The 15,452-nt window shown below is 38.6% G+C and overlaps 1 protein-coding gene across 1 annotated transcript in view; it reads left to right on the top strand.

Annotated features, from left to right (window-relative positions):
• The window catches only part of LOC127576923 (protein CC2D2B-like), a 126,693-nt gene that overhangs the window by 96,308 nt on the left and 14,933 nt on the right, over positions 1 to 15,452 (top strand). Inside the window, exons 27-34 of the mRNA XM_052027747.1 lie at positions 1,253 to 1,362; positions 2,233 to 2,329; positions 3,764 to 3,859; positions 3,949 to 4,113; positions 4,311 to 4,337; positions 4,449 to 4,652; positions 11,608 to 11,697; positions 12,917 to 13,030. Of these exons, the coding sequence (XP_051883707.1) occupies positions 1,253 to 1,362; positions 2,233 to 2,329; positions 3,764 to 3,859; positions 3,949 to 4,113; positions 4,311 to 4,337; positions 4,449 to 4,652; positions 11,608 to 11,697; positions 12,917 to 13,030 (903 nt within the window). The remainder of the gene's footprint in view (positions 1 to 1,252; positions 1,363 to 2,232; positions 2,330 to 3,763; positions 3,860 to 3,948; positions 4,114 to 4,310; positions 4,338 to 4,448; positions 4,653 to 11,607; positions 11,698 to 12,916; positions 13,031 to 15,452) is intronic.

The following is a 15,452-nucleotide window of genomic DNA, read 5'->3' as shown; positions in this document are numbered from 1 at the left end:
CCAGTTCAAAAAGATAGAAATCAATTATGCTATGCTGCTTCAATAGTATTGATATACATTAAGTATAGAATATCTGTTTTAACCAGATATAGGTGGCTAAAATCATTGCACATTGGCAGGATAATGTACTGGGGCAGAGGGCCATCAGTAAAATCTCAAATCAAAATAGTAAATGTCCTTGTCTTATAATAATAGTTCCAGCAGCACTGTTAAGTTTAAGGTTTTACATAAAATAATTGTTGAATAAATGACCTATACAGTAATGTAGGTTCCTACTCCTAAACAGCACAGAAACAGGGCCTTCCACCCACCATGTCCATGCTGACTATCAATGACACATCTAACTAATTCCATTTATCACCACTTGGTCTCTAGCCTTATACTGTATGTTTTGGCAATTCAAATACTTCTTGAATAATGTGAGAATATCTGCTTCCACCAACCACTCAAGCAATTCATTCCTGATTCCAACAACCATCAGGGTGAAATAAAAACCTCATATCTTCTCTAAACTTCTTCCCCTTAACCTGAAACTGCGTCATCATTTTTGATCCCTCTATCATTAATATATTGAACAAATCCTCTAGCTTTGCCATCAACAGTGAAGGAAAATTGGATACTCTGCAATCGAGTAAGAAGACAGTAGGGTATACGAGGATTGGCATCTTTTTCAGGAGATTGCAGACATCGCAATAAAACAATATAAGGAATTCAAGATAAGAACGTGGATTAATATATTTAGTAGCCGTGGTCTGGTTTGATCCCTAAATAAATATAATGAAATGATGTCTGTCTACAAGTCTCAGACATTGGGCTGGCCAAAAGAATATAATGAAGAAGACTATGTCTCCAATAAATGATTGTCCAGCCAGATGCTATCTATCTAGGCAGAAAAAGAAAGACTAGATAACATGTAATTAACCTCAGAATTCTGCACATTCACCTACTTCACCTCTGTGATCTTGGATTTCTCCCACAATAACATACTTAATTAGCTCCCAAATAAGAGGGTCTTGCTTTTGTTTACAATTTTGTTCTGTGCCTAAATCAAGAATTTCTTGAAAAAACTTAACATTCAATTTATTATTGTTTAATAGTGTTTTGGATAAAGTTTCCATGCACAAGATTTGCTACATTCAAAACTGTGAACCCATGTTACAACAGCTATGACTTGAAAAAAATATCAATGCTGTTCTGCATGGAGAGAATGGTGAAGATACTTAAAAATAAAATGTATTTCAATCTTGAATAGATTCAAGTGCAACCCTTTGTGGAAGTTACCTTCCAGCAATCAATGTATCAGACAAGTATTGCAGATGGATCCCAGCCATGTTGGAATGAAAAACTCGAAATGGATTTCAAGTAATTACGTAAATTTATTTATTCTGTACCATGTAGGTGATCTATAATCATTAAAGGCCTATTTTTCAAAAAGCTTTTGAGAATTCACCCAGATTATTGATTAGTTACGTACATAATAAATGCATTTTTCTTTACTTTTTAAACTGAAAAGGAAATTGTGCTTGTGCACGGTAGCATAGCGGTTAGCGCAACACTATTACAGCGCCAGCGATTGGGATTCGATTCCCGTCGCTGTCTGTGAGGAGTTTGTATGTTCTCCCTTGTCTGCGTGGGTTTCTGCTGGGTGCTCCGGTTTCCTCCCACATTCCAAAGATGTATGGGTAGGTTAATTTGGGGTTTAAAATGGGTGGCGCGGACTCGTTGGGCCAGAAGGGCCTGTTACCACGCTGTAAATAAAACTTAAAAAAATTTAAAAAATTTAAATTTGATCAAAGTTCTTGCTGAATAAGCAGAAATTTATGCGGACATAAATTTTCAAAATTCATGTTGTAGAGTAGTCTCTATTTTCAGATTATGATTGCATAATTTGCAATTTATCTTTAAACAATTATGACCATGCAAATTCATTATTCATTATTATTTAGTAAAGATTGTCCTAAGTGAGATTCCTTACAATAAAATCAGTCAATAAGTAAAATGATTGTCTCCAATTCTTGCACATCTTGGAATTTAGCTGATAATAAGATACCACCTTGTCTTCCCAAAGAATGATATGCAATATAAAAGAATAACTACAAGGTTACAACAAAATTCAATGATAGGAATGGTTAATTACCATAAGTTTAATGCAACAGATTTTTAAAAATGTTGATTGTTGGTCAATTACATTTTAATTCCTATGAAAACTCTGTCATATCTCTTTTATTATAGGTCACCCAATGGAGATTACAACAGTTCAGCATTATGCAAGATGAATGACAAAATATTAATTAATGTATTTGATAGCTTAACTGTGGCCTCTCCAGAGGTAATAGTATATACAGTAAAACTCCAAAAATCTGGTATGCTATGATATATTGTGGTTACCAGATTAGCAGATTTTCCAGGCTATTGGATGTTATTCCCTATTAATAACCAACATACTTCTAACTATTTTTTTAAAAACATTACACATTATTATATTAAATTTTCCAGTAAACCCTGTAAGTTTAAAGGAACTAGGGCACCGGGTGAATTTCATGAGTGCCCAGGGACCAAGGCCCCAGTGGGTTTGTAGGAACCAGGACCCGAGTAAACAAACTTTCCTCACATTATTTGTACTTCTTTTGCCATATATTTTCATTCTCTATTCCCTAGTCCTTTACCCTTTTATAATTAGGAATAGTTTCTCTCCTTTTATTCTGCGTATACCTTTGATGATACCCCTATCTGTTTTACACTAGACTCCAATAAATCCACCCCCCCCCAACTGCATTGAAGTAGTAATTCATTCAGAGGATACATCAATGCTGGGGTGGGGGATGGGTGGTGGTTACAGTAACTGGAACAGCATTGATTGTACTGTGGTATGTGTCCTCAAGATTGTACCAGAAGAACTACATTCTGACAACTGTGAGGGCTTATGACATATCTATAGGGAAAACTGAGCTGACACTGACAGGAAAACCCAACAATGCTTTTCTGTGAACTTTGCAGTTAAAGTTCTTGCATTTCATGGAACTTTCACACAAAAGAATAGGATGATCAAAAATGCTGCTTGAACGCCCTAAAGACTATTTTATAATTATAGCACCCAGCTTTTGAATCTGCCACAAATGGAGGCATCTTCTCTACAACGACCCTATCAGATCACTAGTATCCTGTTTTCTGGGGAATATTTTCCTGATAATTAATTTTATTAACCCTAAACTCCTAGTTCTGGTATCATCCTCATCAAACTTTTTAAAATCCTTACTTTTTATGATAAATCTATTTTCAATTGTATTAACCAAACTGCATGAAGTTACTACTCTCAAATACATAACAACATTAAAAAAAAATAGAAAGATTGCATGGTTGGGTTTATTGATGGCAGATTGTTCATTTGATAATATACAAATACGTTTGAGCAGTAATTTGTGAACAAAAAGATGTTTTCCAAAACAAATTCTATTTTGTGTGTAATTTGTGTGCCAATTACACAAAAGCAAAAGCAAATTTTGAAACCATGTACATTGATAATTTTACATTAAGGTAATATGTTAATCACTTCAAAATCAATCTTCTTCATCAATTTAATTTCATTTTTATTTTTTCCTGTAAACAAATTAATAAAATTGAATTGGGAAAAGATTATCTATATTTTATGACTTTTGGAAAGTCAGATCTGTTTTGCGTGAACCTTTTGATTAGATGTTTTTAATGTTCATGGACTTTGACATAATAAGTAAACAAATAATTGAATTAATGTCTTTGATGATAGAATGACTGCCCTGAGACATGCAGAATTAAGCCACATATCAAGAATTGGCTGGGATCCATTTCTATCCCTTTCAGTACTATCCTGGAACAATCAAAGGTATTGGTTATAGTTGAATCATTATGAAGTAGCTGTGAACTATGTTCTTGTAATATTGAAAATGTCTTTTTTTGGTGATGTATGCATAGGTCAGTGGAACTTTCAGAATAGACACCCCAGTAATGTTACTAGGATACACGTGGAAGAAAATAGAGACAGGTTCTTGTGAGCAATTTTATGAATTTGGACTTGCAGAAAGCTCCCTTTTATCGATTTTTATCACTCTGGACCCTCAAGTTTCTTGTTCAGACAATGTAAGTCCATATTTCATTGCATTTGATTTAAATTTACAATTCAAATTAGAAACTATAATTATTCAGTTCTTAGATCAGTAAAAACATAATAATAATTGTTGTGGTAATTGGTAATCACTGATTTGATTGGTGCATTTTTCTGTGTGTGTATCTTATAAATAGTAAGTATTTTCTAAACCTGCATTCTTTTGCTTTAGGAAGATAAACAGCCCCCTCTATGGCAGGTTAGTAATCTGTTTAGGAAGTAGTTATTTGTTAGTTTCAATCTTTTGAACCAATAATGTTGTTTCTTATGGTGAGCTTTAATAATATTTTCTTTTTTGACTATGTTTTAGTTAGAAACGATAGAAGATGAGGAGATTTTGCACATGGCATACACCTTTCAAAAGGAGATTCATAATATCTATCCAAAGAGAAGAGTTGTTGTCAATATTATTGACAGTGAATGCAGAGTTGGCATTGTTACAAGATATATCAAGCCACTCGGTCCACCTCAAGAACTTCTTGATGTATTTCCAGAAAATCCAGAGGCAACTTTTGTATGTCAAATTTAACTATTTATGGAACTGAAGCTAGCACTTCAAGGTGGAGACAATAATGCTGAAACATGCTAAAGATGCCCTCCATTATCCTTGGCTAAGTAACCCTCTGCCACCCCAACCACCTCTTTCCCTGCACTACCTCTTTCCTACAACTCTGGTGTGCAATACTGTAATAGATCAACAGGCCATTAGGTCTTATCTAATTACTGTCACCTGAAATACTGTCTCCCGCATCCTTGATCCTGGTATGTTTCAATGTTCTCATAAAATCTGGATATTCTCAATGACATTACATTTGCACAAATGTTGGTATCAAACAACACACAGACATCTCCATGTGCCCAATAAAGCACAGCAATAGAATATATCTGCTATTTTTATCTGGCTTTACAAAAAGTACAAGGAACACTGAGCTTACTGAATTACTTTTATTTTTTGCTTCCTTATTCTAAATGAATTGCCATGCCACATTTAAATTACAATTAGCCCAATTTTATTAACTAGAACAGTGTGGTGGATCTTTTATTGGCATTTCTTATTCTCATGGCTCCTCTTATGGCATTTGGATTCCACTAATCATTTCCATTCTGCATGATTCCAGGATCATGCAAGTAAGTGTGGGTGACTGCAGTGTGTCAGTGTTTGCTTCTGTGGATGGATGCAATTTACTATCTCTTTATGATGGATTTGTAGGTAGCCCTGTTATCATAGCATAACATTCAGTGGCTTATAAATAGCCTGGTTTTACATGTTATGTCATGTAGCTAAAATCCACTTGTGAGAATGATGGCTTTGTGGAAATGAATGTGCCATTGTTTTGAGAGACAGTACTGTAGAGAAGGGAGTGATACGGTCTATAAGGGAGGAAAGGCAGATAGAAGGTTGTCAATGATGGTGGAGGGCAAGGAAACTTTTTAAAAGAATTGTCGAACTTAAAAAGAATGTCATTTTCATCTTTTTACTTAGCAACGAATCAAAATTACAGTCTTCTCAATGGGCAGGAAGGAAAACCAGGAGGGTGCAGTCAAGGGGTTCCTTGAAGATGATTGGAGACTGTGACAAAAAGAGCAAATTGCCTTGGAAAGGTGAAGGTTGGCAATCATGTCAAGTGAAAGAGAAGCTGTCACAGCTAAGGCAGTTGGGAGGAGATTACTTTTTGTGACAAAGACTGCAACAGCAGAAGGGAGAGCTCGACTAAATACTGTTCCACTTGCATGTGAACAGGGATGGATTTGTCTGATAGAAAGCATGGTCTATAGTGGCAACAGGAGATGTATCATCATGTTATGTGGAGGTCCACTTTCAATGTTCCCTTTTGCCATCATCCTTCTTGTGAGCAAACAATGCATTTTTTCTATCTCACTGCTGGGGAGCAGCTTGGTATGATCTCTTATGCTTTACTGGGAAAGGGCATCTGTCATTCACTTAAGAAAGCATACCGTATATGCCAAAATATAAAGACTGTGATCATCGCTCACATGGATTGGTTTAATAGTCATGAATGAAGTGTCAAAAAGGTGGCCACTTTGTCCATGTGCAACAATCACACAATTACCTGTGACACCAGTATTCAAGGCTGTCTCCACCATTGCCTTATGACAAACTTTTCATTACATCGTATACTTTCTGCTGTCCCTTAATGGTTCTGTTTTGCACCCAATGTGCACAGCTGAGCAAACCTTGAAGTGGAGTATGTCCCCTGACATGTTCCTGCCACCAGTAACTGCTCATGTTCATTTGTAAATTGTGAAGCATTAGGTGAAATCCAGTTGTTTAAAAGTACCCACTGAAGTGCCAGTATTGCAATTATATCTGGAAGTATGTCCTTTGATACCAGAAATGTGTTCTATAATGGGGACATCATGAGAAGACAGGTATAGTTGTAAGGCAGAGGATATTTGTTGACAGTGATTATAGGCTACATGTATCACATAGGGTAAGTGATACCAATAGTTGGATAAATCGGAATATGAGGAAGTTCAAAGAAAGTAAACAAACAGTGGTCCTCAAACTTGGGGTTGTGACAAGACATTTGATGGAATACTGCACACTTGATGTGATAGCTTGAAAGTGGGAAGGTATGCAAGATAAAATATAAGTGAATCTGCAACTGCATTCACATTTCCTGACAAGGTTAAGTCATTCAAGCAAAATTGCGGGCCTTAATCTGCATGAAACTAACTGTACCCCTGCACACCCCCAATATCTCTGTCACCAACAGCATCTTCTTAGCAAAGACAACATTTTTTTTTCTTCTGTTGACAAGGAAGATGATTTCTTTTCAGCTTCCCACTGCATCCCACAAAATACAACTTGGTGTGTTAAACTAGATTTTTACCTTCAATCATCCTGTATTCATTTCAGACTTGCCATCTCTTTACACAATTCCCCTAAATGCCATCTTTAAATTTGTTCTTTATAAGTCACCCTGTCATTCCATTTTACTGGTGTACACCATGCTTGCTATTGAGCATCGGAGACATGAAAGCTGAAAGTAATATTACAAGATCACAAGATCACAAGACAAGGGAGCAGAAGTAGGCCATTCGGCCTATCGAGTCTGCTCCAAAGAAAAGGAAAAAAGAAAAAGAAATGAGAAATTGGGGGTGGGGGGCAAAAAAAAACCTAACCCCAATTTCTGGCCTTATCCCCATATCCCTTGATACCCCAACTATTTAGATATCTATCTATCTCTTCCTTAAACGCCTCCAATGATCTGGCCTCCACTACTGTATGTGGCAAGGAATTCCAAAAATTCACCACCCTCTGGCTAAAGAAATTTCTCCTCATCTCTGTTTTAAACCTGTACCCTCTAATTCTAAGATTGTGCCCTCTGGTCCTGGACTCACCCACCAAGGGAAACAGCTTGACCACATCTACTCTGTCCAGTCCTTTCAACATTTTAAATGTCTCTATGAGGTCCCCTTTCATTCTTCTGTACTCCAGTGAGTACAGTCCAAGAGCTGACAAACGCTGATCATACGTAAGCCCTTTCATTCCAGGAATCATCCTCGTAACTCTCCTCTGAACCCTCTCCAACATCAGTACATCCTTCCTAAGATATGGGGCCCAAAACTGTGCACAGTATTCCAAATTAGGCCTCACTAGTGCCCCGTAGAACCTCATCAACATTTCCTTACTTTTATACACTATACCTCTCGAAATGAATGCTAACATAGCATTCGCTTTCTTTACCACCGATCCGACCTGGTGGTTAACCTTTAGGATATCCTGCATGAGTACCCCCAAGTCCCTTTGTACTTCTGTACTTTGAATTTTCTCTCCTTCTAGATAATAATCTGCCCATTTATTTCTGTTTCCAAAGTGTACAACTGCACATTTCTCAACATTGAATCTCATCTGCCTTTTCCTTGCCCATTCTCCTAAACAATCTAGGTCTCTCTGCAACCTTCCTGTCTCCTCAATACCTCTTACTCCTCCACGTACCTTGGTGGCATCCGCAAACTTAGCCACAAAACCATTTACTCCATCATCCAAATCATTAATTTACAGGGTAAAAAGGAGCGGCCCCAACACCAACCCCTGAGGAACACCACGAGTAACCGGTAGCCAGCCAGAACACGATCCTTTTATTCCCACCCTTTGCTTTCTGCCAACCAGCCAATGCTCCACCCATTCTGTTTTCCTACCTGTAATTCCATGACCTTTCATCTTTTTAATCAGTCTCTTATGCGGCACTTTGTCGAAGGCCTTTTGAAAGTCTAAATACACAACATCTACTGCCTCTCCCTTATCCACCCTACCTGTCATTTCTTCAAAAAACTCCAATAGGTTGGTCAGGCAGGATCTTCCCTTCACGAAACCATGTTGGCTTGGGTCTATCTTGCCTTGCAGCTCTAGGTATTCCATAACCCCATCCTTGAGGATCGATTCCAATAACTTTCCCACCACTGACGTCAGACTAATAAGTCTGTAATTTCCTTTATGCTGCCTCCCACCTTTCTTATACAGCGGAACTACATTTGCGACCCTCCAGTCCTCTGGAACCATGCCAAAGTCTATCGATTCCTGGAAAATTATCACCAATGCCTCCGCTACCTCTAAAGCCACCTCCTTCAGAACCCAGGGATACACCTCATCCGGTCCGGGAGACTTATCAGTCTTTAGCCCATTTAGTTTTCCTAGCACCTTCTCTCTAGTAATCTTAACTGAACTCAGTTCCATTCCGTGAGACCCCTGACTAACTGGTATATTGCTGATGTCCTCCACAGTGAAGACCGATGCAAAATACTCATTTAGTTCTTCTGCCATCTCTTTATCATCCATTATAATCTCTCCCGCACCCTTACCAATTGGTCCTATGTCAACCCGTGTCTGTCTTTTACTCCTTATATATTTAAAAAAACTCTTAGTATCCTCTCAAATGTTATCCGCCAACTTCCTTTCATAATTCATCTTTTCTTTCCTAACGACCTTCTTAGTTTCTTTCTGCAGGTTTTTAAAAGTTTCCCAGTCTTCTGTTTTCCCACTAATTTTTGCTTCCTTGTACGCCCTCCCTTTTGCTTTTATTTTAGCCTTTACCTCTCTCATTATCCACATTTGTGCCTTTTTTCCATTCAAAACCTTCTTTTTTCTTGGAATATATCTATCCTGCATTTTCCTTATTACTTGTAGAAATTCCTTCCATTTCTGCTCTGCCGTCCCTCCAGCTAGCTTACTCTTCCAATCAATTTGGGCCAACTCCTCTCTCATACCACTGTAATTTCCTTTGTTCCACTGAAATATCGATATACCAGTTATCAGCTTCTCCTTCTCAGATTTGAAACTGAACTCAATCATATTGTGATCACTACTTCCTAATGGTTCCTTTACCTTTAGTTCCCTAATCACCTCTGGTTCATTACACAGCACCCAATCCAAAACAACCGATCCCCTGGTGGGGTCATCAACAAGTTGCTCCAAAAAACTGTCCCGTAGACATTCCACAAACTCACTCTCCTGAGATCAACTGCCTTGCTGGATTTCCCAGTCCACCTTCATGTTAAAATCCCCCATAATTATCTTCACATTGTCACTTTGGCACAATTTTTCTATTTCAAACTGCAACCTATCGTCCACTTCCTAACTACTATTAGGGGGCCTATATATATAACTGCTACTATTGTCCTTTTACCCTTGCTATTTCTTAGCTCCACCCATAAGGATTCCACCTCTTCTGACCCAATGTCCTTCCTTTCTATTGATTTTATATCATTACTAACCATCATGGCCACACCTCCCCCTCTGCCTACCCGCCTATCCTTCCTATACACTGTGTACCCCTGGACATGCAGTTCCCAATTACATCCGTCATAAACCCATGACTCGGTGCTTGTCACAATGTTGTATTTATTAACCTGTAGTTGTGCCACTAGGTCATCTACTTTATTCCTAATGCTACGTGCATTTAAATATAGTACATTTAGTCCAGTATCTGCTATTGATTTTGTTGTACTTCTATTGTTCAGCAAATTATCCTGACTTTTCACCTGACTGTCCTTCTTACCATCCTCATTACACACTATCTTAGACATGTTTCTATATGCCTCAACATCTATCCTAACATCCTGTATCCTAACATCCTGATTTGTTGTACTTCTATTGTTCAGCAAATTATCCTGACTTCTCACCTGCCAGTCCTTCTTGCCGTCCTCACTGCACGCTGTCTTGGACTTGTTTCTATAAACTTCCTCCCTTACCCTAACATCTTGTATCCTAACATCCTGGTTTCCATCCCCCTGCCAGATTAGTTTAAACCCTCCCCAACAGCTAAATTAAACATTCCCGCCAGGATATTGGACCCTTTGGAGTTTAGGTGTAACCCATCCTTAGTGAATAGATCATGCCTCCCCCAAAAAAGGTCCCAATGATCCAGAAATCTGAAGCCCTTCCCCCTGCACCAGTCACTCAGCCACGCATTCATCTGCCAGAGTTTTCTATTCTTTCTACCATTGGCATGTGGCACAGGTAGTAATCCTGAAATTACCACCCTTGAGGTCCTACTTCTCAACTTTCTCCCTAACTCCTTGTATTCCTCCTTCAGGACCTCTTCTCTTTTTCTACCTATGTCATTGGTACCTCTATGTACCAAGACTTCTGGCTGATCACCCTCTCCCCTCAGAATATTCTGGACCCAGTTCGTGACATCCCGTACCCTGGCACCAGGGAGGCAGCACACCATCCGAGATTCATTCTCGGTTTTGCAGAATCTGTCATCCGTACCCCTCACTATAGAATCCCCAATAACCACTGCATTTCTCTTTCCCCGCTGGACCACAGTACCAGGCACGGTGTCAAGGTCCTGGTTGCCGTGGTCTTCCTCTGTCAGGTCATCCTCTCCAACGGAATCTAAAATGAGATACCGATTTTCGAGGGGGACTGCCACAGAGGTACTCTCTACAAACTCTATATAACTCCTGTCTATTTCCTGCTCACTGTCCCTAATCAGCCGAAGGTCATCGAGCTGCTGCTCCAGACTCTCAACCCGTTCCTTGAGGAGCCGCATCTCGGTGCACTTTGTGCAGATGTAGTTATCGGGGAGTCTGGTAGTCTCCCAGGGTCCCCACATCTGACACTCCAAACGTAAGACCAATCCCAGATGCATACTGCTATATACCACTGAGATAAATAAATAAACTAATAACTTACCCCCTCTCTATAAATCTTGCCTCTTACCCAGTCTTGCCGAAGCCCGTTGAGCCAAAGCCCAAACCAAACCATATTATAATTATGTAGATATGTTGAACTTGGTTATTCAAATATACTGAAATTTCTTTCAGGTTTCTTGTCTGCTATTTTCCCTGCTGAACTTTACTGTGAGAATTTATTAAGTACTTAAATTAACAAAACCATGCCAATCATTTGGTAGTTTTTGAAGTAGGTGATCTTATCCATTTATATAGTTACAACATAATCAACACGTAAGTAATTAATGCATTTTTTTCCATTTTAGAATCTTGTAGCTAGGTTTGTGTCCTTGATTCCATACCTTCCAGATAACCTAGGATTTTCAGATGCTTGCAATATTTGGTTGACATCACAAGTAAGTAGGACACGGGAGATAATGATGTATTTTAAGAGGAAGAACTATAAAATAGTTATTGACATTATTAACACTTCTGACACAGCTTTATAATTATTAATAGTTTGCAAGGTGATTAATGGTGATAGTCCATTGATGTTTTCCCATATAAGCAGTGGGAAATGAGTTTTCCCATTAACAGTGAAGAAAGTTATCAAAAATTACAGCAGGATCTTGATCAGCTGGGTAATGGGTCAAGGAATGGCAAATGGAGTTTAATTCAGATAAGTGCAAGGTGTTGCATTTTGGGAAGTCAAACCAGGGTAGGACTTTCACAGTGAACGGTAGGGCCCTGAGGAGTGTTGTAGAACAGAGGGACTAGGAGTACACATACATAGTTCCCTGAAAGTGGTGTCACAGGTAGACAAAGTGGTGGAGAAGACTTTTGGCATGTTGGCCTTCATCAGTTGGGGCACTGAGTATAGGGATCTTATGTTGCAGTTGTACAAGTCATTGCTGAGGTCACACTTAAGAGTATTGTGTTCAGTTTTGCCCATCCTGCTGTAGGAAAATGCCGTTAAGCTGGAAAAAGTGCAGAAAAGATTTACATTACCAGGACAAAAAGGACTGTGTTATAGGGAGAGGTTGGGCAGGCTAGGACTTTATTCCTTGGAACGTAGAGAATGAGGGAGATCTTACAGTGGTTATAAAATCATGAAGGGCATAGATATAGTGAATGTACACAGTCTTTTTCCCAGGACTGGGAATCAAGAACTAGAGGGAATAGGTTTAAGGTGAGAGGGAAAAGATTTAATAGGAACTAGAGGGGCAATTTTTTCTACACAGAGGGTGATATTAAGATGGAACAAGCTGCCAGAGGAAGTGGTTGAGGCAGGTAAAATAACAATATTTAAAAGACACTTGGATAGGTATATGGATAGGAAAGGTTTAGGGGGATATGGGTTAAACATGGGCAAATAGGGCTATCTTAGATGGGCTTCTTAGTTGGCACGGACGAGTTGGGCCAAAGGGTCTGTTTCCGTGCTGCATGACTTTATGACTCTAAGCCTATGTAGTCATGATAAGCATCATTGCAATTCATTCATGACCACATTTTTTTCAAATGTAGTCTCTTAGCATCCCAAAGAATGTGATTGTAAATGTTTTAAATTTGCACTAGTGATATCTATGAATGAAGTTTGCTTGAGGATTGCTCTCAATTCATGTTATTTTCCTTCAGCAATTTCTTAATCTGACACTTGGGGGTAAAGAGGATCATGCTGTTCTTCTTTGTAACTATTTCTTGTACATGAAGATCAATGCTTTTGTCCTCTTAGGAACCTCAGTTCTTGAAGTAAGTTCAACTTTTAAATGATTTAATTTGCTGCCCATTTTCCAATCGATGTGCTTGCTAACTACATGGAAATTCTGATATTTAAGGTGGTGAAAAGTCACAGTTAGGAAGACAAAGAAGTAACAGGACACACAAACAATCGCTTTCCAATTCTAATTTAATCCATAGTTTTTAAAATATTTTTTAAATACACAATACTGGTTTCAAAGTAACGGCTAAGAAATGAGGGCTGATGGGTGAATGTAGGAGTAAAATTATCAGGAGACTCTTACAAGTTTCTATAGATGTGCAGTGGAGAGCATTCGTACTGGTTGCATCACAGCCTGGTATGGAGGCTCCAATGCACAGGATAGCAAGAAACTGCAGAGGGTTGTAGACTCAGCCAGTTCCATCAAAGGCACAACACTGCCCACCATCGAGGACATGAAGATGCCTCAAGAAGGTGGCATTCACCACTAAGGACCCTCACCATCTGGGACATGTCCTCTTCTTGTTACTACCATCAGGGTGGAGGTATAGGAGCCTGGAGACCCACACTCAACGATTCAAAAAAAGCTTCTTCCCCTCCGCTGTCAGATTTCTGAATGCTCCATGAACCCATGAACACTACCTTGTTATTCCTTTTTTTTGCACTTTATTTATTTTTGTAATTTATAGTAATTTTATGTCTTTATACAGTACTACTGCTGCAAACCAACAAATTTCACATCATATTTCAGTGATAATAAATCTGATTCTGATTCTGAGATATCTTTCTTCTTCTCCGTGTACTCACAATGTATAGTCTTGAGTTTCTCAATACTGTCCTGAATGCTCCTTCCCTGCTTTGAGCAGACATAGGCTAGAGGTTCCCAGGAATCGGTGAGGATGCTGCACTTCTTCAAGGAAGCTTTGAGCACAACCATGCAACCTCTTTGCTGTCTGCCTGGTAATCTCCCACAACAGAGGTTGGAGTGGTGTATCCGTTTCAGATGTCTGATGTTGGGTATGCAAACAATATGGCCAGCCAGCGTAGCTGACCAGGAGTATTAGGTTCTTAATGCTGGAGCTATTGGCCTGGGAAAGGATAGTAACATTAGTTTGCTAATCCTTCCAGTGAATTTGGAGGATTAAGCTGAGGCATTGTTAGGAAAAGTAGGAGTTGTGTGGATGGAGGATTAAACAATAGAGATGATAGGAGTAAGGTAAGGGGAAGACGTAAAATTTGAATAACTTGTTCAAAGACAAAGTGATATAGGTTGTGAACATCAAAAAAAACTGTTGATGAAGAAAATCTGAAATAAGAACAGAAAATACTGGAAACAGCAGATCTGAGAGCTTTCACAGGTGCTTTTATTCCAGATATGGGTTGTAATGGGAATGGGAGTTTGCACATTCTTGCTTCTTCTTGTCATATGTTTATAAAGGAAATTACCTACATAAAGTTGTCACTGAAATTATACTTTCTCAACTGCAGTAACACTTTTACACCTCCATAGCCTATAGCTGCAGTGAGTTTTCTTGGGTACAAAATTAATTTTGATTCAATCTAATCACAATTGAATAGAGAGACTTGAGGTGCCAATTATATTGGGCTCGTGCCTCATTGAAGGGAGATTTGTGAGAACTGGTCAACTCATGGCCAGCCCCAGGTATTGGAAAAGAGGTTTAGAATTTTGGGTATAGTTGGGCATAGTTAGGGTACCAAAGGACAAGGGATACAATTTTGTGGGTTTGATTAGAAAAGGAAGGGTAGTCAGGAGAAACAATAAGAAAGTGAGAATGATCATTAGGGAAGTCTTAAACCAAGAAAGGGACAATTAGATGTTTGGTTAGGGTTAGTGTTTCTCTCAATACAACCAGTGCCAGGAAATCAGCTTTATCCAGCCATCACATGCAATTCTCGAATGCCTATTTCAAATGAGATGTCAATTTCATTTCCTATACCAACACGATGGTCAGTGAAGAATGTTTGGAATATTTGCAAACTTTATAGGAAGGGGAGAAATGTGTCTTTTTTTTGCTAGCTCTAAACATGTTACAAACATTTTGTAGTTGTGCTCACTTCTGCACATTTGGTCCCATTGTGAAGTTCTGCCAACATTGCAAAACTAAAAGCTTACAGCAGAAATTTTCACAGGGATAAATAATTTAGATTTGCAAAATTTCCGAGTTTACTTGAGTGGGTTGGACATGGTTTAACTCTTTTTATTTTCAGCATAAAATGATTGTAATATCAATTTTTTCCAGCACCAAATACAATAATGACCATTCTCAGGTAATCTTACATCAAATTCAACCAAGAACTTCTCGGAGTGATTGGCACTTGTGTAGATGATACCTTTACAGCATAAAATCCTCACCCATTGATATCAGTAGTTGTGTTATGATGACTTACAGCCTTTGTTTGAAATTCAATTAGATTTAAGTTAAGTACTCCTGT

This window comes from Pristis pectinata, chromosome 12 (genome assembly GCF_009764475.1).
Source record: "Pristis pectinata isolate sPriPec2 chromosome 12, sPriPec2.1.pri, whole genome shotgun sequence".
NCBI classification, from domain to species: domain Eukaryota; kingdom Metazoa; phylum Chordata; class Chondrichthyes; order Rhinopristiformes; family Pristidae; genus Pristis; species Pristis pectinata.
The sequence above is the reverse complement of the archived record's forward strand: the minus strand, read 5'-3'. Positions and strand labels throughout refer to the sequence as shown.